This window comes from Periplaneta americana, chromosome 9, assembly GCF_040183065.1.
Source record: "Periplaneta americana isolate PAMFEO1 chromosome 9, P.americana_PAMFEO1_priV1, whole genome shotgun sequence".
Classification (NCBI taxonomy): Eukaryota; Metazoa; Arthropoda; class Insecta; order Blattodea; family Blattidae; genus Periplaneta; species Periplaneta americana.
In genome coordinates, this window is record NC_091125.1 from 58,860,899 (window position 1) to 58,886,473 (window position 25,575).

The 25,575-nt window shown below is 34.4% G+C and overlaps 1 protein-coding gene across 3 annotated transcripts in view; it reads right to left on the reverse strand.

Annotated features, from left to right (window-relative positions):
* Positions 1–2,505: 2,505 nt before the first annotated feature.
* LOC138705964 (protein dimmed-like) overlaps positions 2,506–25,575 on the reverse strand; it is a 330,385-nt gene continuing 307,315 nt past the window's right edge. For all 3 annotated transcript variants that reach the window (XM_069834785.1, XM_069834783.1, XM_069834784.1), the window contains 3 exons: positions 16,977–17,182; positions 14,541–14,677; positions 2,506–7,859 (listed from right to left, as the gene is read on the reverse strand). In XM_069834785.1, the coding sequence (XP_069690886.1) occupies positions 7,673–7,859; positions 14,541–14,677; positions 16,977–17,182 (530 nt within the window). In that variant the 3' untranslated portion in view covers positions 2,506–7,672. The remainder of the gene's footprint in view (positions 7,860–14,540; positions 14,678–16,976; positions 17,183–25,575) is intronic.

Genomic DNA, 25,575 nt, shown 5'->3' on the forward strand with positions numbered 1-25,575 from the left:
TGAGGCTATTCCAAACTGTTCCATGTGCTGCTTAGAAAATCAGAAATTTAAAATTGCTCTCCTGAAAAAAATTTAGTAAAATGGACTTGGAACAGTCTGGTTCTCAGACATCGATATTAAGAATCATGTTATTTATTAAAAATAGTAGAGTCTCCTATCTCTCATATGTTGGAAAAGGATCACACTATTTAATGGAAAAATGTAAAATGAATAAATGAAAATACCAACAGTTATAGGATTCAACAGGACAGAAGGTGACCTCTGGTTGCATTTGAAGGAAGGGCAGACCAAGAGTAAAGGCGAAGTTAGAAATAATTTCTAGTCTAGTTGGAAATGAAAGAAAATGCTTAGTGGTGCTGCAATTGTACAATAATCTCATTTAATATTTAATGTAATATAAAAGCATATATTAAATATTTATATTAAAAATAAGATAAAGTAGACTCAGAAGTGATTTTATATCAAAACTGTAGAGTATTAGAGAAAGTGGACTTCTCTACACATATGAAAGCCCTTCATTCCAGGAACTGTCTTCATTAGCAATTCTGGTTGCAAAATAGGAGTGAAATTCAACCAGTTCAAAACTAAAGATACTTTAGATTGAGTGCTTGCCTCTTAAAATAAAAGAACACATTAGTTTCGTATCTCAAAATATATCATATGCAGAAGTCCAGTTTCTAATGATCTATTCTTTTATCTTCCTAAAAAAATAATATGTAGCATGGAATATTATGATAATATTTCTGAGAGATGTAATCTCGTGGACTTTGTACAAGTGTAAACAGCAATATGTGGCAATAGTGTTTACATATCAGAACCGGATTATTTGTAAATATATGCATTTTTCCCTCTCTTAATCTGTTTCCACTACATGTGGCTCGTCAGGTAAGAAGATAGTAATTGTGCTGGAGTACACATTGTAGGCTGACTGGCAAGATAAGTGGCTCTCACAAGTAAATTTGATACTTCTGTATAATATTGCTTAATTTTTTAAATTAATTTCGTGATACAGTAAAAAGGTTTATATTAGAACACACAAACATTCAAAGAAAATAAAAAATCCATCACTGATTAACGTTATTGCTTTACTGTATTAATATTATGGTAAATTACCTGGCTGACTAGTCTCCAAAGCCTAATGAGTTCCTGCGCTATCTTCTGGTTTCTTGTTGTGGTGGAGTGTGTTCATGATTGTGTCGAAAAGGGTGTGTGTTTTGATATTCAGTTGAGTGTTCAGGATGTGTTGTGGGTGTGTTTTTGTGTGTTTGAAAATTTCATATTGTAAATAAATTAGTCCACACCTGTGGAGTAACGGTCAACGCATCTGGCCGCGAAACCAGGTGGCCTGGGTTCGAATCCCGGTCGGGGCAAGTTATCTAGTTGAAGTTTTTTCCGGGGTTTTCCCTCAACCCAATACGAGCAAATGCTGGGTAACTTTCGGTGTTGGACCCTGGACTCATTTCACCGGCATTATCACCTTCATATCATTCAGACGCTAAATAACCTGAGATGTTGATACAGCGTCATAAAATAACCCAATAAAAAAATTATGGTTTATTTAACAATGCTCACAATTGCTGAGGTTATATCAGCGTCGCCAGTGTGCCGGAATTTTGTCCCGCAGGAGTTCTTTTACATGCCAGTAAATCTACTGATATGAGCCTGTCGCATTTAAGCACACTTAAATGCCATCGACCTGGACCGGGATCGAACCCACAACCTCGAGCACAGAAGGCTAGCGCTATACCGACTATGCTACCCAGGCCGACTTCATATTCTATACCTGGTTTTTTTTTAAAGATGGGACATGACAGTAGCGCTGTGATCGAAAAACAACTAAATGTCACATAGTGTGGTAGGCCTGTTCCTATGGTAACAATGTTGAATTGCCAAAGTTACAGTTCCCATGTGGCGCGTGCTTAATAGCTCTCTTGGCGACATTTATTGTGCACATAATGTTAGCATTGATACGTTTCGTCTTTCATTCCCTGTCGATTTTTCTATTGTTTTTTTTTTTTTACCTTTGCGTCATTTGTTAATGAACGTTTTAACGTCAGCCAACTAGGGTCAATTGCTAGCTCTCATCAGCTGACAGCATGGTAGTTCATATTGGCAACATAGCACTGTAGTTCCAAGCTCAGCTGCTTAACTGTCATGTCCCATCTTAAAAAAAAAAACAGGTATAGTGTGTCAAGTTTCTGGTTTTTTGGCTGGATGTGTAGTATTTTCATGTCATTGTCTATGTTGCTGTAGTTATGATTGGAGTTTGTGATATGTTCTGCTTAGATTTGAATTGTTGTGTGGTTTGGTTATGGCTATGATATGGTTTTTGTAACACGTTTGAAATGATCTTCCAGTCTATCCAATGCAAGTGATTGCAACTATTGCACGATAATTTATATACATCTGTTAAGTTTTATTTCTTTGCGTGTCTTGTCTGTGTGTTTAGATGTTTTTGTAGTGTGTTCTGTATGCAATGTTGTATTTTAGTTTCTTGAAAGATGATGCAATCTTGTACAGTATGTGTTGTTGTTTTCTTATGTTAGTGTGATATATTTGTTTTTTTTTTTTTTCTTGTTTTGTGTTGCGTTTAGTCTTCCTTATGATGTTGTCTAATATGTTAGGGTTACCATTTTCCTGTGCTATGTATTTGATGGTTTGTATTTCTTCCTTATAGTTTTGTTGGCTCATAGGAATGTTGATGAGTCTATGTATCATGGATCGAAATGCCGCGAGTTTGTGTTGTGTGTGTTACGGTGGTAGTGGGTTTCCTGTGTATTTGAACTTATGTTTGTTGTCCGTTTTTGTTATTGTGATGTCTACGAAATTTCTGGATTTGTTGTTTTCTATTTCTAGTGTGTAGTGTAATTTTGAGAGTATTTTGTTTGTGTATTTGTGTAGGTTTTTAATCTCAATCTATCTTTTGTTTCCTTTGTATAGTATTAGTATGTCGTCTACTTATCTTTCCCAGTAAATGAACAAATCATGAGTACACCCCACCACAACAAGAAACCAGAAGATAGTGCTCGAACTCACCAGTCTTCGGAGAATGACACAGACCACATCGAAACTAGTCGGCCATAATATTAACACAGTAAAGCAATAACATTAATTAGTGTTAAAAGAGTGTATCCAAGAAAGAAAAAAAATCCATATCTGGATCCTTACATTTGCTCAAATCCCATAGTAATTTGGAAGAGTTTTGACTAGATATGTAGTAGTGCATCTTATTATCTATGGACTATAAAGACATTTAGACAGACAATCCTTTGATTTCGCAATGCAAAGAATATAGAGGGGAAACTCTTTACAAACGCTTCAGGACGACAAGCATTTCATTTCTATTGACTGCAGACTAGTGATATGGAAAGAAAAATTTTCAGCAGAAGCTTCTGTGAAAGGCAAAAATTTCCCCTATATTTTTCGGAAGAATTTCCGCATAATCAAATTGTTGATTATTTTTTTCTCTCTTGCTTACAGTCTCGAAAGCTGCCCGTGTATTACTCACCAGTTTTCAGCTCAAGGCTGGTTCACAATAAACCGGGAATGGAAATGACAACGAGAACGAGGATGGAAATAATGTTAAAATAAATGTATTTAAATGTGAGCATTCACAATAGTTAATTGTGAATAGTCACATTTAAATACATTTATTTTAACAATATTTCCGTTCTCGTTCTCGTTTCTGTTCCCAGTTTATTGTGAACCAGCCTTTATCAAACGTAAGTCGTAAGTTTTATAACTTTTGATGGCTGTGCTATGTTAATACTGACTCCAAAACAAGTGCTATTGTCACGTTTGTTTTACCTAACATTGATACCAGTACTGATTAAGAAAAGAGAACAGACGAATATACCTATTGAGAACTTTACTGATATAATCTGAATTTTTGCAACACTATTGTTCCAAGCGAAGCTGATTTATGACTACTGTTTTAAAATAATTAGTTATTATTGGCTGAGAAAATCATTAATATGATGTGTGGTTCGTCATTTCCCGGCTTTGTTATATCTGTGTACTTCCCTTTTACTTTTTATTACACATTTACAGCTCAGTCAGTTCCATTCATTTATAGCAAGCTCGCAGTTCTATGTTGTACTGGATATGGTGTGTGAATAATCTACGATTGTCTAAGAAAAAGTTAATTTTCAGATCAAATTTGTTTTAAAATCCTGGTCCCTTATGAATTGTGCATGTACAATTTTTGTGTGTGCAACGCGAATCTATAAGCATTCCAGCGACTGCTGTTCCATGTGAATGAAATTCGAATGCCTTTACCTTGATTAAGACCGTAGGCACCAATATTGGGGGGACAAGGCACTTTTTTGCCACTCCCAACTTATAGTCAAGGGCGTCCCCTCCAAATAAAATTAATAGACGGTCTTCCCCCCTCCCCCCAAATAATTCGAAGAGAGATTCCTAAAGTTAAAAAACTAATTTATTTGAAATATGAATTAGGACATAAGCCAAAAATGGTTATTTCAAATCCACAGAGATCGCCAATTGCCACAATGCTTTTGAGAGTGGTGAATCACATGATCACATGATGCAAAGGTGACGCCACTTCTTTGTCTCTGATCGACATTTTGCAATTAAGTTAAAAATTTTCAAATATTGCAATCGAACAGAAATAATAATGTGGAATTACCAGTTCAGGAATTGTATTAGACTGCATTTTTTTTGCATAATATCAGTTAATAAATTATTATTAATGTTAAACTTTTTTCATAAGCAATTAAACTTGTTTCGAAATTTAAAAGTAACCATTATCAACATGCAGTTTCGGTGATAATTTTTTGTGGTGATCATCGTCGTGGATGTGGGTTGTTATGAACAGCGATTACGATACAACTATTATTGACAATGGAGTAATTCTTAATAAATAAAACTGTCCAAAATAAAACTACAATAAACGGAAACAATGATAAATTGGGTTGTAGCATGACAGTAAAACTGATAGCTCATGTTCATCATTGCTGCCAGGATCAACAAAGGGTAAGCAAAGCAGTGAAAGTGAAAAGGTAGTGTAAAAGGGCTGTAGTTTTCTAACATCTTAATAATCCGTTGAAAAGGACCCAGACCACTTGAGTTAAACATTTTCCATGGGTACTGTATGAAAAATCAGACGATGCTATTTTCTGAAAAATACATGACGGCATTTTTGAGAAACAACAATTGAAGTTTTCTCAGACTTTTTTAAATTGGTATATATTAAGACTCTTTATCAACTGTGATGGTTAGCTAGTGTCTGAATGAAATAAAAGTGATAATGCCAGCGAAAGAAGTATGGTACAGGATCCAGCACTGAAAGTTACCCAGCATATTCTCTTTACCCGATTTACCACGAAAATCATCTGTAGCTGCATTTAGATTGGCAACAGGCCATGGTTGTTTGGCCAAACACCTGCATAGAATTGGAATATATCAGTCCGCTAACTGCCCATTGTGCAACTCAAACTAAGAAATGGATTCGGAACACCTCAAAATCTGTGCTTCATTGGCTGGCCATGATAATATCTTTGAAAAATATTGGAGTGCAAGAGGTCAAATGACTTTATTGTCAAAAGCCTGGCATTAGAAAACAACAACAACAACATATTCTCTTAATGGGTTGAAGGAAAACACCAGAAGAAACCTCAATCAGGTAACTTGTCCCAACCAGGATTTCAATTCGGGCCAGCTTGTTTCACGGTCAGACCTGCTAACCATTACTTCACAGAGATGGACTCTCAGACTTTTGTGCAGAGACTTGGCACCCCAATATTTAAAAGAAGTCCGTGCCTATCATCAAGACAAAGAAAATTAATAGATTTACAGATGAAAGTTCTGAGATTTTAGTTACAGTAGCTCAAAATCTGTCTGTCTCCCTCTTTCTTTCGGAACAGCCAGAAGTATTAATTCTGTCACTTGGGTACTACAGAGATACACCGGATTCTAGCACAAGCAAAGTGCCAGTTTCTCAATCTTCAGAAAGATCTGACAACAACTGTAGTTATGACTTATGAGTGTTAAAAAGAAATGTAGTACCGGTAGGCCTATAACTGTTTTCCTTATACGTATCTGAATAAGTAACAATTTAAAAAGTGAAACTTGTATAAATCAGGCCTATTTTAGAGATTGTGTAATACAAACAATATGGTTGTGTAAATGGGGCTGTTAGAGTAGCAATTATTTCATCTACCGATCAGGATAGGAGACGAGTGTTACTTATATCAGTACAATAATTATAAAACTTAGCAAAATCAATGAGCTAACAAAGTGCACAATATGAGGAACATTTTCATCACTACTACAGCCTCAGTAAATGTTAGGCAGATGTACTATTCAGAAGACAGATAAAATGGAAGTGGTGTGTCATAAAGTCGTATTGTGAAAAAGAGAGAGAGATTACACTTCTTTTATTAATATCTCTGCTAGTGAGTGACTGGTAAATTTCAAGTGACTTATCTTGGTCGTGGATGTCAGAGCTTTAAAAGCTGACTAGGCTTCGGACAATGAAGAATCACTTCGAAACTAGTCAGCCAAGTAATTTCCTCATATTAACACAGTAAAGAAGTTATGAAGTTAATCACTGGCTTTAAAAAGCTTGTAAACTTCTGTTATCTCTCTTCCCCCTACCCACAAACCGTGACGTTGCACAGAGGCAAAGATATAATAAAATAACGGATTTTCTTTACTTGTGGAACATCCATCAAGTGATCATCGAAATATCACAGAAATTTCTAGTAAGTTTCGTCATGAGATAATGGAGATCTTTACACATGTTTAAGAAAAGAGTACAGTACGATGTGCGATCAGTGTTCAAAAGTCTATTGCAAATTTAAATTTTTGATAAATAGGCAATAAACTGAAAATGATGCATTACCGATACTGATATCTCTATATTGGTCCCACTTCTTGTGGAGTTGATAGAGGGAGGAAGTAATTATGCATACGGTAGTTTGTACAGGCTAATGAAACTACACAGTGTTAATTCTCATAGTTTTTGGTGATCTTATTGTAATTTTGGAATTATGTCGCCTATGATTTGAATTGCGTGTTTTGTCTATTTGGGAATTTTAAAGAGAAGGTGAATGAGAATAATTTTTACTTCTTAAAATACCAGTACCATAAGATATTGGGGGGAATGAATATTCCACGTGAAGAATTCACCAGGTTCAAGGAATGTACAGTATTCCTTAAGATACGAAGTTTGCATACAGGCAGATAAATATCATTTGTACCAACTAATGTAAATAGTAAGAACGTACATGCTTGCTTTTAATCACGAAGTGGTTTAAAATTTACTGGAAGAAGGCCCATTGCGATTGTGCCAGATATGGCATCCAGTAACGTTTGTAAAGGACTTTGCTGTATAATAAAGCGTGAAGGCATATTTCAGAACAATGGTGTTCCACATATCTAGCGAAATCCCTTCCACTGTCCTCAGGGCATTATTATTTCATTTCACAAATCCTAACTCGACTGCGGGTTATAGAAAGCAATAGAAATAGCATAATATTTATTAAATTGTATATTTGACTGGACGTATAAATTTTCTTTTTAAATTTTTGGCAAATATAGCAGCACATTGGTAACTTTGCACTTCTTCTTTTCACCTAATTTGGATTCTCACAGCAGATGGAGAAAAGAATCCCTGAGGTGGGGAATATCTTCCAAGGCGTAGCGTGCGTCACATTTCCTGTAATGCTATGCTCGACGTGCTCGGTGTCGACGTGCCTGTGAGAGTTCTATGTTCTAGGTTTTCTTGGTAAAGAGAATTGTTATTCGGCTCCATCATATCTTCTTCTGGACCTTGTTCTCCACCACTATTATTACCATTTGTGCTTGCATTGGACCCACAGTCTACATCCAGGAACCTAGAAAAAAATTAACAAAATGAAATTAAGTATTATGAGCCTAAGGAAGAGAAGTGAGAAGAAACTTTAAGATAGCCAACTTCATTCTTGAAGAAAACGGCTGACCTGATTCATACAATAACTGGCTGGTAGAACATTGAACACAACAAATTTCGAACTAGAATAGAACAGAATAATTTTATTCACCATAGTATACAAAATTATAATTGGTTACGTCAAATAATACTGTAATCCTTGCTGACAATATAAAGATGTGTAATATGTATAACGGAAAGAAAATTACAAAACATGAAACAACAAAATATATAGACTGTGATTAATGACACTAACACCATCAAAAGATTTAACAAATGGAGAGTCCGAAAATTCCTGAATTATAAAGAATGGTATCCTAAAATAATGTTTGAAATTCTATTTTAAAAGTTCTTCTGCCTAATTTCTTCATTAAATATGGTAAAAATTATTATAGAGTACAAGATTTTTATAAGGCACATAGCTTAAACTTGAAAATATTCTGTGAGTTGGGATTTCAATAAAATTATTAATTGTTCTTGTATTATATCGGTGGAAAGCATAATTTTTATTAAATTAAAATCTGTTTTTACGCACAAAATAAATCCTTTTCATGATACAAATACATGTAACTGTTAACAGCCTCAATTTAAGAAAAAATGGATCTGTCTGGAGAACGAATAGAGACTTCAGTCATTAGAATGTTCTTTTTAAATTAAAGACATCTGATATTTTAGATGAAGATTCTCAAAAGGAAATACTATATGGTATTATAGATTGGACTTACTTACTTTTGGCTTTTAAGGAACTCGAAGGTTCATTGCTGCCCTCACATAAGCCCACCATCAGTCCCTATCCTGAGCAAGATTAATCCAGTCTCTCTCATCCATAGGCGGGCATTGCCCCCCCCCCCCCCTAAACTTATCTGACCTCTTTTTTTTTTCTATTATTCTATTGAATTCAAAAGATCTTTTTTGCTTTTGTTTATGATTAAGTTTCTGTGCTTGAATTGATGAATTAATGTCTTCAGATCAGATGTCTGGACAATAATACTGTATTTATTTTAAATTTTTGAATGTATAAGAGTTTCTATACCTCATTTGAGGAATGGAAGCACTGTAATTTTTCTTTTGTACTCATGTGTTAGAAGTCTACAGGTGTTCAGGCCGTCACTTGGAGATGTATGATAACATACTGCACAACAATGCAGAAAAAAGAAAAGTGATCCCAGTATAAAGTGTAAACTTAAAGATGAGATTAAATAAAATAATTAGAATTTACATTTCATATGATATCTTCGGAATGTAAGCTTCGTATAGAAAAAATTCTGTTAGCACTGTTACGTAGTTTTATTGATGTATGGATGTGTTTCTGTACAAGAGAGAAAAGGAGGGAGATTGTTTTAAGTTATGCCCTATTATAATTTGTAGTAGACTACAGTTCAAGACCTATACAACTCATTGTGGATATGGATGTAACACTGTAAGCAGCGGCGGTTCCTCTATATGAGCACAGGAGCACGTGAACACCTTAAAAACCAACAATAATCATACGTATTACTGTATTAATATTATTATATCTATTACTTTCCAATGTGCAATGACGTTCCTGCATTTTTCGTCTTGAGAGAATGTCCCGTTCGTGTGTCGTGTGTCTTTAAATCTCAATTGGACAGGTTGACAGCAGCGCGCACAATTTTTCTCTAGTAGGGTGAAATAGCCTGAGGCGAGAATATTTTCTGGTTTGTTACAATGGTTACAATAGCTCTGCTCGCACAAATCTTAACGTGCTAGTGACAGAGAAAGAGAGATGCTCCATCTCTCTTGGGTCTGGCATCCTGTTCCTTTCTCCCTCTTTCCTCGTTTTCTCTCTTTACTCTTTCTTTTCAAAATACCATTATGCGTGGTGACTGACTCTGTTGTCTTTTGTTCAGCAAAGTGAGGAAAATACAAGCTGCACTAGTGCGTATTGAGAGTTGAAACAGTAATATTTCAAGTTTGGAAACGGACTTGTATGAAATTGTGAGTGTGTTAAATTAAAAGAGAATTAAAACATTCCTCCGTAACACCATGACAGAAGACCGATTAAGTACATTGGCTATTTGGCAGTGGAAAAAAAAAAAAAAAAAAACTTGTTAAGATTAGAGACTTCAATAATAAAGTTATTGTTAAGTTTGCATCTCTCAAAACTAGGCGCATGGAGTTTCTCTACAAATAAATCTAGATCTTCAACACCATCTACAACAGCAGTGAAGATGAGTCCTATGAATTAATTTTACTCTACTCTTGCTTAATGGTTTTAATTTTGGTTTCATATGCGTAGATTTGGTGCATGAATATTAGAACTCTTTTTTCTCTGACGTGTGATTCAGCTATACGAGAATATATCAGTGTGTTCATTACTCATATTTTTTGTGAACACCCATTCAAGAAAGGCACGAGCCGCCACTGACTGTAAGAAACATGACTCCAAAAATACCTTTATTAAATGATCATATTCCGATATACCGTACCACAAGCTACAATGGTGGGGGAGGAGGTAAATGATGTCTCCCATAACCCCGTTATATGGTTTTGCTTTGCCTTCATTAAATAACAGGAGACAATTATTACATGAAATTAATATAAAATATAACTACTGCATCTACTACAGACACATTTTAATCTCCTGAGACATCTGTTTTATTTTTAAAGTTCAATATAATTCCAAACTTCAAAAAAAGTCACGGACATGAGGAAAAATGCTGAAAAATTCTGCAGGTTACAGTTAGGGCACAAATGCAGGTATATTATACAATACTTCGGGTTTCGGCACATACATCTTATAATCATGAAGCATGATATAGTATACTATACTCTCAGGTTACGTACGTTTATATTGAAGAATTAATTTTTTTTTACTAAGTCCCACATAGTTCACTTGGTAATGAAATTTCTTTGATCTTGTTTATTAAATTACTGTTCCAATTTTTTACACTCGTCTTAAGATTTTCATAATGCATTGAAATTTTTAGATGGCAACAGGTCAAAAGGATTCTCCAGAGAGACAACAGTGCCGGTATGCAATAAAGACAAAGTATTCCAGTGAAACATTATAGCGGGCAGTAGATGATATAAACACTAGAACACTTGGTCAACGAGAAGCTGCACGTTTGTATTCCATTCCAAGACAAACACTACTGAATAAATTGAAAAACAAACAAAGAAATCATTTTGGGAGGCCAAATATGTTTTTATGGAGAATGTTGGTACTCTGTACTATGATGACTTTGTAATAATCTCATATAAAGAATCGCTGTTCCCTGATAGGCTTATAGTCACTGACATTGAACTGCATGGTCCCATTTCCAGATACAAAGTCAGTTGTAAGATCGAGAAGGGAAGACGTCGGATGTGGCCTGACCAGTTTGAAGTAATAAAGAAAGTTAATAAGTTAGTAAATAAAAGGGCATGTATGAATTGATTATGTTATGACTGTGAAGAGTTTGATTAGCGAATTAAAAGTAACATATCAGATAAACACACAAAAATTGTGTTCATATTTTCTGTTGCAGTGCTAGTATGTTCTATTGTTATAGTAAATATTCTATGTTTTCAAAAGTTTTTTTTTTTTTTTCGTGACTTCATATGAAATAAAATTTCATGTACTTTCTTATTATATGGTCAAAAGTTACCTTGAATGTGGAGGGAAATATAAGGAATTGAATTAATAGAAAAAAAAACATATGTGATACAAAGTTACCCCAATTAGTCGTGTAACTTTATAGCACCAATAAATGTCAAATTTCACCTATTTAAAATATGATTTTTGATGTTTATTTGTCTCAACCCATAAAATAAGTAGTTTTCTGAAATAATTTACTTTTAAATATCAATTTCAATAGACACTATTTTAGGTAAGTATAAAAATATACTGGAAGTGGCACAAAGTTACCCCAAATGACTGTTTACCTTGACTTTAATTCACGTAGATGTTTGTAGTGTTTTTGCTTGAACTTTGGATTGTTTATGCTTCCATACTTATTCGGCATTAGTCTTCGTTTGGGTACACTGTTACTACATTGAGAATTATCTTCCCCTTCACATTTTCTTTTCCTATGAAGTCTCATATATTCTGTGCGACTGCTTCCTTTAGACATGTTCATCTGTGCGTGACGTCACATGCTTGTAGCTGTTAAGATTATGCATCATGCTCTCAGCATAGCAGTTTCATAAGCCAAACAAAAATGATGCTAACTCCTAAACCGCAAGAAATGAATAAAAATAGATTACAGTTTTGAAAAGGTCACATTTATTAACGCACCTATTTCACTCAGAATGTATCTCACCCATCTTTTACGGTTTAGCCATAGTAAGCACTTAAAATCTGTAAAATTAGTAAAAATACTACATGTTTTAAGTTATTGTTTAAACAATGTAAATTTTATTTTGGGAGTACAATAAACACCAATACTGGACAGATATTCCTACATTTACATATAAGATGTTCCTATGAATACACTGGTATTAAGTTATTAGCATCCCAAGACAGAGTTATGTTAGTGTTGCTTGAAAATCTGTCTACATACATTCTAATAACCTTCGAATGATAAAGTTAAAAGAGAGGGGCCGAACGGTATGTTTGTTGGTGTCTAGTGAAAACCTCGGATGTCACTTTAGTCAAAGTTTTCAGGACATTTAAAAAACTTAATATTTTTCCTAATTACAAGTCAATTGCAGTTTTGTTGGACGTTGATGTGTGTTTTGGCTATTTACCTTTCATAGTATTGCATTTCTTTAAAAATACACGATTTCATATTGGACTTGCATCGTTTTCTTTATTTCTTTTCCACAGAGATACAAGCTATTGATTTAATTTTAGGTACCGGTAAATGAAAAGAAAAACACATACCGGTACTTCAAACACAACACTTTCAATAATCAGAAACCAGTATAAAGTGAACATAATATAATATTCATATAAATGATAAGCCTCTTTTGAAGAATTTTAATTTTTTTATTTTATTCATCACTGTGGCAAAGTATCGTAAAAATTGTAAAATTCTTTAGGAAGGACAGTCTTCATTTCATATAGATCTTTGAATTTTGTTCTTTTAAATTTCAGTCTATTTGCATAGTACATTGCAGGCAGTCCTTCATGTCCACTTATTTTTCCTATTCTTCGTGGAAGTTCTTGAAAGTCATATTTAAGTGAGAAAACCTTCTCTTATGCTATCATCTGGGCAGTATTGAATAGCCTTATATCAGTAACATTTGGATCACCAGTTCTTGTTCCAGGTTTCAAAGACTTCATTGCTTTAAGAAAATTGAACTTTTCAAAGTAAGTGTGATGAAGTACAGATTCAGTGAAGGAAATGCTGGAGTCTGGCTGAAAAGTAGCATCTGTTTTGTTACAGATGCATCTGCACGAGAGCCTTCAATGCCATGATCATCTTCCAAAACATTTTTCTCATTGCTACGCACCTCACTGTTGAAATTGTTTTGACATGATTCAGTATTCTCACATAAAACAGATGCGATAGGAGTTTGAGCATTATCCTCCAGTTGAAGTTCAGGCATAAAAACAGGCACTGAAGTTAACCCGACCTGATAATCAGGATCGACAACATTAGGCAAATCTTAATCAATCTTCTTAATGTATCCAGCTGTTTGCTGACAACATAAAGTCCACTATAGTCCACTGTAGTCTAGTCAGTTGTTGTTTTTCACGAGAAATGAGGGGTATTTTGATCGGTGTTCATTATAGATGCCTGTTGAACACCTGATTGCCTGATTAGGCAAATCTAAAACAAAAATAAAAGTAAGCCTACGTTCACTATCAACAGATGATAAAGGAAGAGATGCATCAAGTTCAATCGTTTCATAAACAGGCAAGTCCTAATGAAAAACATGAATAATTTCACTATCAACTCTAGATTCGGGAACATTTAATAATGTTACAGCATTTCACTCAATTCTTGGATAGAAGCATCTTCAGTTATTTCCTGTGCACTCGAATCCTGAAGTGGTGTATAATTAGCTAATGCCATTTGAACTAATTTCTGTCACGAGACATCTTCTGCTCCAGTTTTGTGCTGGAAAGAGACAAAATTTATTAAATAACGATAAAAAACCTAAAAATTGCTTCATATTAACACTAAGCATAAATGAAAAGCTTGTAAATCTGTTGAAAAGAACAATGAAATAAGATATACAAGGTTTTCATTTGTAACTAACTTATTCGGTGTAGAATAATTTTTGCAATTTCGTTGGTTATATTATTTATGAATATGATATGAATAATATATTAATTCATATAAAAGAAGTAATAAGCACTGATAAATCCTTACCAGATTGACCTATATCACCAATAATATCCTCCGTATCACACTGCTTCATACAATAATGTGTTTGCTCTCAATGACGAATCATTCTCACGAGGTTTTCACGACAGAATTAAAGAAAGTCAATATACGTGTTTTTCATTTCTTCAATAGAGTGCAGAAGGTGCCTCGCTTCTCAATTCTGTCTTCACGGGAAGACGAGATACGAGATTTTCCAGTATATATTGCGTAAATATAATTTTCGCCGAATTTCAACTTACGAGGTTTTCACTAGACACCGACGCTATGCGAATTGATCTGAAAACTCACTAAGCTATCCTCATAACTTGTAAATCAAATATACTCACGTATATGGCTTTTCTTCGCCTCTCATCTCACATATTACATTGGTGAGTGCCATGATGTAGTTTTTTGCTAGTGTAAGTGTTTCTATTTTGGATAGTTTACGCTCCATCTTTACATGTGGTATGACTTCACGCAGTTGCTGAAAAAAATGAAGATAAATAAAATGAAAGCAAAATTAACCTCGTGATTTAAAAAAAAACACAAATCGTAATAACATTGATAAATTGACAATAGTGAGTACATGTTTGGAGCAATCCAAGTTAGGCTGTGAATTTTATGTATTATAATTCACATAAAATAAAACAACATTTGCACACAAGAGAATATGGTCAGAAAGTCAACTTTAGTAGAGACAGGTCGCTAGGTGAGTAAAATGCGAACTATTCCAGAAAATGCAGGAGTTCTTTGTTTCTTTTTTTAATGGACTATTTATTTATTTATTTATTTATCTAGCTATCTATGTAGTATACATTTTTCAATGTGAGTCATATGGCATCTACTGTATGAAAAAAAAAACTAGTATGGTTAAATATGGACGACACTTCCAATTCTACACAGCACAGGGTTTTCTCCCAATACTTCTGTGACGACTCAATTTTTCATCATCATTCAAGTGTAATGTGAACCCATCGCCTGTGGTGCACTCTGGATAGTCTCTGACGAACTACTGTAAGCGATCTATGCCTCTTGGTACTAGCGACATTTATGAACTCACGTGTAGGGTTGAGGGTGAATAACGAGTTATGTAAGTGCCCTGCCATTGTACCATAAAAAACTTCGTCTCTGAATGAAATGAAGAGCCGTATATTACATAAATGTTGGACTATCACAAGAGGAAACAACATGTTGTATTCAAGGATACATAAAGAGTATTCAAAGCTTCTCCATTACTGTTTGAAGTCCTGCCTGCCAAATAGAAATAATTAAAACATTATTTAAATGAAACATTAATAACGTAAAAACTAAAACAATATCTCTGACTACATACAAGTATAGTTATATACTTATACTCGTACTTACTGTATATCAGTACTGTGGAGCTGTGTGAAAATGTGGTATCAGATTTAAATTAAGCAGATTTAGCTGCTTGTAACGACCCCACCAAGTAGGAACCCATTCTCACCTCTCACTTTCCGTAAATTTAAGCGACTTGCAATAATGCAAGAATGTAATTTCTATTTTTCTAATTTGACCACCACAGACTCACAAATTTCTAGACAATCGTCTGCGTGAAGCAGGAAAATTGGATAAGAAATGACAGTCTGAAATTTTGCATGGAGCACTCCTTATCCGGAGAGAGGGTTCATTTGCATATTGTACATCAAAGGATGATAAGGATAAGTTTTTTTTTATTTTATTGGGTTATTTTACGACGCTGTATCAACATTTAGCTACAGTTTGCGGAGGGATGAATGGCTACAGTTTGAGTGGACTGTCTTTTTTTTTTTTTTGGTGGGTTATTTTACAACGCTTAATCAACATCTTAGGTTATTTAGCGTCTGAATGAAATGAAGGTGATAATGCCGGTGAAATGAATCCGGGGTCCAGCACCGAAAGTTACCCAGCATTTGCTCGTATTGGGTTGAGGGAAAACCCCAGAAAAAACCTCAACCAGATAACTTGCCCCGACCGGGATTCGAACCCGGGCCACCTGAATTATGAAAAGGAATGCTAATCCTATAATAATGAAAGTCAGTATTATGCATATCTGAAGTAATAGGACTTTGAATAAATTTCCAGCGAAGTGTAGAAATAATTCTGCATATAATAATAATAATAATAATAATAATAATAATAATAATAATAATAATAATAATAATATTATTATTATTATTATTAGATGCAGAATTATTATTATTATTATTATTATTATTATTATTAAAAGTGCAAAAACCACAATGAAAATGCTACAGAGGCGTCACATGGGTGAGTTGTGGGACGAGGAAACAACACCATTTTTCACAATAGCAAATTTGAAGTTTCTTTTCTATAATATGCATGTAATTACTGAAAAAAATACACGCAGTTTATAAAATACTACTGCATGTTTATGCATGGTAATTAATGTAGTTTTAGACATATTGTCGATGTTAAATACAGTACGTACAGAATATAAATATGGAGGCATACTAAATTTATATCCATATAAATCTAGCGATTAATTTAATTTGAGGATCCGTGAATCTTTTTTCGAGTCGAAAGGGATCTGCGGTCAAAAGTTTGGGAACCACTGGTTTAGAGCAGATAGATAGACCGCATGCCCCAAAACCACGCTTTCAATATTGGAAGTGCTGAAAATATTTCCGCGAACATTTTGACATTTTCCATTTTTTCCCAGCACACAACACTTTCTTTTATACTTCGTGTAATGAGAAAGTAAAAAGGTAAGTTTAATTGAGGGAAAGTTGTTTTTTCTTGTAGGTACCTCCTACGCTTACCTCAAAAGCGTCGTTCAATGAGTGCATCCTCATCCGCTCTCGTTCGTTGCTTTCTAGCCTTCTCAGATTCCGCTCCCTTGCCGATATCCCTGACTTTCGTCTTCTGCCGCTGCCATTGTTCACATTTCCATTGCTTCCTTTCCGCTTCGGTCGTGTTTGTTTTCGAGAGGGAGAAGGACCTTCGCTCCCAGAACTGTCTGAACAGTCTAGAACAAATTGAAAAATCTTGTAAGTACCTAAGTAAATAAGGCGGAAAAGTTAAACATTTTAATGGAAAAATTTAACGCCCATTCAAATCGCCGTTTAACACTAGTTTTTAACTCTGTATTTATCTCAATCCAGCCACAAGACATGCAAAACCCTGTAGTTAATGCTTAAGGGCTTTATAATAATTAATTTACATTATCTTTGAGAAGAAATAAAATGCTCAGATGGAGTAATAATTGTGACAGCTGTAAATTGGAAAATCACCCTGGTATGATAGAAAGAATAAATGCCTGATGATAGAAAGAGGAGTATAATACATCCTATTTATAAAAAATGGAGACAAATTAGACTGTAGTAATTTAGTAATTAGAGATACAGCATTATTATGCACGGCTATATTAGAATATTTACTAACGCACTAGACTGGAGCGGGTTCGCGAGTCACATGTGGCTCATTTGCCACTCTTTTACGGATCTTAAAAATTCTAAGATTAGGCTAGTGAATTCCTGTTCGCTTCTTGTTATTGCCGCTACTTTGACAACAATGTAACATGTCTGGAAATTTGGAAATTAAAAAAGAATGCGAACGAATTCTAAATGAGGCAGTAGAGCAAGTGGACAGCTTCAGATACTTAGGGTGTACTATACGCAGTAACATGAGCTGCTGCCAGGAAGTCAAAAGGAGGATAGTAATGGAAAAAGAAGCTTTTAATAGAAAAAGGAGCATCTTCTGCAGACCTCTTGAGAAAGAACTAAGGAAGAGAGTAGTGAAATGCTTTGTGTGGAGTGTAGTATTGTATGGGCCAAAAACATGGACAATACGACGAAGTGAAGAGAAGCGAATAGAAACATTTGAAATGTGGATATGGACAAGGATGGAGCGTGTGAAATGGACAGACAATAAGAAACGAAGCTGTGTTGGAAAGAGTGGATAAAGAAAGAATAATGCTGAAACTGATCAGGAAGAGGAAAAAGAATTGGCTCGGTCACTGATTGAGAAGAAACTACCTACTGAAGGATGCACTAGAAGGAATGGTGAACGGGAGAAAAGTTCGTGGCAAAAGAAGATATCAGATGACAGACGACATTAAGATATATGGATTGCATGCGGAGACAAAGAGGAAGGCAGAAAATAGGGAAGACTAGAGAATGCTGGGTTTGCAGTAAAAGACATGTCCTTGGGCAGAACTCTATGGATGAATGAATGAATGAATGAATATTGTGAAATAAAAGAAATATTATGAATGAATGAATGAATGAATGAATGAATGAATGAATGAATAAATATTGTGAAATAAAAGAAATATTACACTTTATTTTAAAATACACCGTGTCCCAAAAGTACCGCCTGATCGAACGCATCCATAAGTACACCTGATGGCTGCTTATTCTGCCTGCTCATTCAATAGTCAAACATGTAACATGAACTATACATTATATGCCTATATCCACAAGCGACTTCACCGACCGTCACTAGCAACAGTTTATTTCTATACAATAAGTTACTCAGTTACAAAAGCTGCTATGTGACAGAATTAAAACGGTTTTGAATTTAAAATTGAAAATTAACTACTAGTGGGTATTTTATGGAACTTGTAAGATTAAATTATTATTTTTGTTCTTAAAAGAACTGACGAAGACCATTGTATATTTGGTGCTGCCATCTACACATTTCGACGAAAGCATTGTTAGAATGATCTTATTGATCAGGCAGATAAGTAGCCATCAGATGCGTTGAAGCAGGCGGTGCCCAAAAGTTATGGTGGAGTTTCAGAGAATTATATCTTTTGAATGAATAGATGTAGAAATGTAATATTGATGTCAAATGAAAATAAAGCTCTCAAAGTTTTTTGTTTGTAAGTTTGAGGAACTGAAGGTAACAAAAGGCGGTAACAATGGAACAAATGCAATAATTTTAATTGTTAAAATTAGTTATACAAAATGGTTGTCCAAAGAAAAGTGCGTGTCTTGTGGCTAGCAAAATTTGATTCTGTAACCTAAAAAACTCTTCGGCATTGTTTATTTCATTAAGCATATCCACAGCAAACTCATATCTTTTGTGATAATCATCTGGATGAAGTGCATGTGACAATTTAAGTTTATAGGAAGACAGTGAAGACGTTTCTTTAAAGTTCTATGAACTGCTGTTTTCGGAAGTCCTAGTGTAATTGTCGCACACACAAACTGATAACTTTTAACTTTGAAAAGATGTTCTTCGGATGGCTTCTACCATTTCATCATTTATCGATGGGCTTCCAGTCCCTTTAACTGTCTATCCCGACGATGAATGTTATTCTCGTGTGGTGGTTCTTCGCGACGAGATTCACATCTTACACGAGTCACAGATTCAAATTTTGCCAGCCACAAAACACATTGCACCATTTTTTAGACATCTATCTTGTATAATTAATTGTAACAATGAAAATTATTGTTGAATTTGTTCGATTGTTACCGTCTTTTGTTTCCTTCAGTGCCTAAAACTTACAGACAAACTTTGAGAGTTTTATTTTCATCTGACACCAATATTACATTTCTTCCTATATTCATTAAAAAAAATATAATCCTCTGAAATTCCACCATGACTTTTGGGACACAGTATGTATTTAAATATAATGCAAGTCTAAAAACCTTAATTTTCACTAGTTATTTCTTAAGACAGACATTCAGACTAATCTACTGAATCATGTTTCTGTATTTGTAGCTCATTGAATGGTCTACAACGAAGTGTATATAATGAATGGAAGAAAATAGCATCACAAAAGCTAGAATACGTAGAACCTAAGGAAATATTACACTGTAAAATCACACATTAGATTGAATAGTGTTTGATTTTAAATAAGACGTAAGCTATTACATGATACAAATTTAGATATGGACAATGAACTCTACAAATTTAGAATTACAAGCGAAACTAAGTAGATGAAGACATATGACTCCCAGAGAAATTCATTACAGTTTTATAAATTTTGAAAAGTGGGTCATAAGCAGAGTTTGAAAAAGAAGAATAGAGTCTAATTGACTATCTATAGCTGGATTCACTCCTTCGGGTAAACTAAAAAAAAAATTATTCAAGAATAAGTGAATACTTTTAACGAAAATTACAGATTAGAGCAACAAAAACAAAAATGACTCAAGCCCGTCCCAAAAGTTGACAAGAAAATGCTCCCAAAAATGATGTTATCTTTTAAGCCGCAGAAGAGAAAAAAGTAGACACGACTTAGAGCCGAGAAAGATTTATTCTTCTGTATTCCGCGTATGCCAAAAGGCATGGCGAAGAGGCCTTACAAATTCTTTCGCAATCATGTCATGCTTGAAACGTTTCGAGTATAAGGATAGAATTTACAGAGTCGTACGGCTTGCATCGGCTTGCGTTGCTATTAATTTGTTACCGATTACTTGACAACTTATTTTAAAGTTAGCTTTATTACAGATAAATTGACAACTTATTTTATCGTTGCCTACAGATTACATTTATTACCGATTACGTGACAACTTATTTTAACGTTGCACACGTTATTAGCTTTATTACGGATTACTAGAAAGGTTCATTTAACGTTAACTTTATTGCGGATTAATTGACAGCTTATTTTAACGTTGCATACACATTGGCTTTATTACGAATTCACAACTTCATTTAACGTTGCATACACATCAGCCTTATTATGGATTAATTGACAGCTTCTTTTGACGTTGCATACACATTAGCTTTATTACGGATTAATTGACAGCTTCTTTTAACGTTGCATACACATTAGCTTTATTCGGGATTAATTGGCAACTTGTTTTAACGTTGCATACACTTTAGCTTTATTACGGACTAATTGACAACTTGATTTAATGTGGGATACAATTTAGCTTTATTACGGATTAATTGACAGCTTGTTTTAACGTTGCATACACACTAGCTTTATTACGAATTAACCGACAGCTTCTTTTAACGTTGTATACACATTAGCTTTATTATGGATTAATTGACAGCTTCTTTTAACGTTGCATACACCTTAGCTTTATTACCGATTAATTGACACTTCTTTTAACGTTGCATACACATTAACTTCATTACGGATTAATTGACAACTTGTTTTAACGTTGCATACACACTAGGTTTATTACGAATTAACTGACAATTTCTTTTAACGTTGCATACACATTAGCTTCATTACGGACTGACAGCTTTTTTTAACGTTGCATACACATTAGCTTTATTATGGATTAATTGACAGCTTCTTTTAACGTTGCATACACCTTAGCTTTATTACCGATTAATTGACACTTCTTTTAACGTTGTATACACATTAGCTTCATTAGTCTACGGATTAATTGACAACTTGTTTTAACGTTGCATACACATTAGCTTTATTACGGATTAATTGACAGGATCTTTTAACGTTGCAGCCCACACCTGTGGAGTAACGGTCAGCGCGTCTGGCTGCGAAACCAGGTGGCTCGGGTTCGAATCCCGGCCGGGGCAAGTTACCTGGTTGAGGTTTTTCCTCAACCCAATACGAGCAAATGCTGGGTAACTTCCCGTGTTGGACCCCGAACTCATTTCACCGGCATTATCACCTTCATATCATTCAGACGCTAAATAACCTAGATGTTGATACAGCGTCGTAAAATAACCCAATAAAATTTAAAAATTTAACGTTGCATACACATTAGCTTTATTACGGATTAATTTACAATTGCTTTAATGTTGCTTACACTTTAGCTTTATTACGGATTAATTGAAAACTTGTTTTAAGGTTGCATACACATTAGCTTTATTATGGATTAATTGACAGCTTCTTTAACGTTGCATACACATTAGCTTTATTACGGATTAATTGACCCTTCTTTTAACGTTGCATACATACTAGCTTTATTACGGATTAATTGACAATTTGTTTTAACGTTGCATACACATTAGCTTTATTATGGATTAATTGACAGCATCTTTTAACGTTTCATATACATTAGCTTTATTACGCATTAATTTACAACTTGCTTTAATGTTGCTTACACTTCAGCTTTATTACGGATTAATTAACAACTTGTTTTAACGTTGCATACACATTAGCATTATTACGGATTAATTGATAACTTGCTTTAATGTTGCATACACATTAGCTTTATTAGGGATTAATTTACAACTTGCTTTAATATTGCTTACACTTAGGTTTATTACGGATTAATTGACAACTTGTTTTAACGTTGCATACACATTAGCATTATTACGGATTAATTGATACCTTGCTTTAATGTTGCATACACATTAGCTTTATTACGGATTAATTGACAACTTGTTTTAACGTTGCATACATACTAGCTTTATTACGGATTAATTGACAACTTGTTTTAACGTTGCATACACATTAGCTTTATTACAGATTAATTTACAACTTGCTTTAATGTTGCTTACACTTTAGCTTTATTACGGATTAATTGAAAACTTGTTTTAAGGTTGCATACACATTAGCTTTATTATGGATTAATTGACAGTTTCTTTTAACGTTGCATACACATTAGCTTTATTACGGATTAATTGACACTTCTTTTAACGTTGCATACACATTAGCTTTATTACGGATTAATTGACAACTTGTTTTAACGTTGCATACACATTAGCTTCATTACGGATTAATTTACAGCATCTTTTAACGTTGCATACACATTAGCTTTATTACGCATTAATTTACAACTTGCTTTAATATTGCTTACACTTAGGTTTATTACGGATTAATTGACAACTTGTTTTAACGTTGCATACACATTAGCATTATTACGGATTAATTGATACCTTGCTTTAATGTTGCATACACATTAGCTTTATTACGGATTAATTGACAACTTGTTTTAACGTTGCATACACATTAGCTTTATTACGAATTAATTGACAGCATCTTTTAACGTTGCATACACAATAGCTTTATTACGGATTAACTGACAGCTTCTTTTAACGTTGCATACACATTAGCTTTATTACAGATTAATTGACAACTTGTTTTAACGTTGCATACCTACGGATTAATTTCATTATGGCTTATTTTAACGCAGTAACGATAATAATAATTATTATACTGTATATTTATTTCAATTGTACACTCATAATGTACATTATATTAATTCGAAGGTATACATATGACTAGCACTAAAGCTGATGAACGTAGGCCCTATCTACGTTTGACGTCACCTTGTCATGACAACGTAGATAGAGCCCACTGAACCGTGTTGTATCAAAAGTTGAAAACGAGGACAGAATGGTGTTGTCTCTTGCGAAGGAGACATAGATTATCATGCCATCGAAAACAATAAAATATGCGATTGCTACTGAAGAAAGTGTAGGACTTCATCGGACTTGCACCGTATCATGTATCCTCTCCTTTTCTACGCAACTCTTCGGAATGTTGCGGCAGTGAAGTTAACTATGGAAAGAATAAACGATTTGATCTATGTGTACTGAAGAATAAATAATATGGTTTCAAATATAAATTTCAATAAAAGTGTGCAGGATGCATGGAAGGAACTGAAAAAACAGTAGACACTAGACACCGGCAAATCAGACAAGACTCACGCCCGTAACTGCTTGCCGTCAGGCTTTGGTTCCGGTGACGCTACAATGCAAGTTAACTTTTAAGACTGAACCCATTCATCCCGGGTTTATAAGTTCAGTCCAGACGGGACCCAAGAAAGCCTGCCTGTTTGCTCGTATTATAAGGTAGAGTGACTTGCACTCACAGAAGCCAGTCTGCGCTGGTTAAGATGAAACAGTACTAGTTTGAAATCTAAGTTCGTTGGCTATTTAGTCACTTCAAAAAATAGTTATTTTATGGTCCAACACGGCAGAAAATTTCTGCAGTGCTTGGGAAAAGTGACATAAGTCAGTTTCCACAAACCTTTTTTGATAATTTATTGACAACTTACACTGGTTTATGTCGATTTGATTTTTTTCTGTATGAATTATTGTATTGGGAGAAATACTTATGTATTTTTTCTAAGCGAGCAGATGTTCCGTAAGTTGTCAATAAATTATCAAAAGAGGTTTGTGGAAACTAACTTGTGTCACTTTTCCCGAGCACTGCAGATTTTTAATTAAAGAAATATAGTTTCGCAATTTATTACACTACAGAATTTCATAAAATAATAAGATAAATATTATACATTTCATTTTTCTACAAAGTGTATGTGACTCAAAAAATAACGGCAGATAATTATTGAAGAAACACAATTTTACGATTTATTGCGCTACAGAATTCATAAAATAATAAGACAATATTATACATTTCATATTCCTGCAAAGCAGCAGCAGTAGCAGTAGTAGTAGTAGTAGTAGTATTTATTTATCTGACTTAACAAAATAGTAACATTGCGTAACTTGTGACTAGAAGAGAAGAGAAGAGAAGAGAAGAGAAGAGAAGAGAAGAGAAGAGAAGAGAAGAGAAGAGAAGAGAAGAGAAGAGAAGAGAAGAGAAAAATATGTTGAAAATATATTGATAACAATTACTATGAATATCAACAACTATTATAGAAAAATATTTCATTTTAACTTTTTCCTTATCAACAATTAAAAGCCTCATGAATATCTGTAAAATGTATAAAAGATTTTCGTTCTTCAGAATATTGATTTGCTATTTAACTTCTGAAGGACAGATTTCTTTTTATTTATGAAGCTGAAAGTTTGAATGGTTTGCATTAAATTTATATTACTACGATGAAAAGGAAAGTGCAAGTAATTTATAATAACTGTTGGCATTTAATGGATATTATGTTGACGAGAAATAGTTTTCTTTGCCTTTATTAATGGTACGCTTCAGAAGATAACAAATTAAGTTTTCAGTAGTTTGTCTATATCTCTAGGCTTCTCGTCAGGTTTGAATGACTTGGTTGATAGTTATCATGCATCTGAAAGCAGCAGTCTGGCGAAGGTCGGCGGAACCCAACAGTCCTTTCGGGTCACTCTTAGGACTGTTTGGGACTCAGGTGCAACCACACTGCCTACCTGCTTGTGAGGGAAGGTTGCAGGCGGGCGAACGATACGAAGCGTAAGCCCGCTCACGGACGTAAACAGTCGTGGTCAAGCCTGGAAGAGATTTTGCCTGTCTCTGGTAGACACATTTGTTGTCTATAATACGTACGATACACGGATACATACGAAATACGTACGCAGCTCGGAAAGTACGAATATACATACGCAAAAAAAGTATCAATATTGTGAAATAACCACTATCAAATTCAGTACGGATATTTCTCGGAGATAAAAGGTTGTCGGAGCGTGGTGGCGACCCAACATCTGAGTCTAGTGCCGAGGTCATGGATGCATGGGGCTCTACCTCCGTGCACTCTAGTCCGCCTTCATAGCGTGTAAAAGAGATATACTATTTTTAAGGATGAAAGTCCCAAAGGCTTACATCGT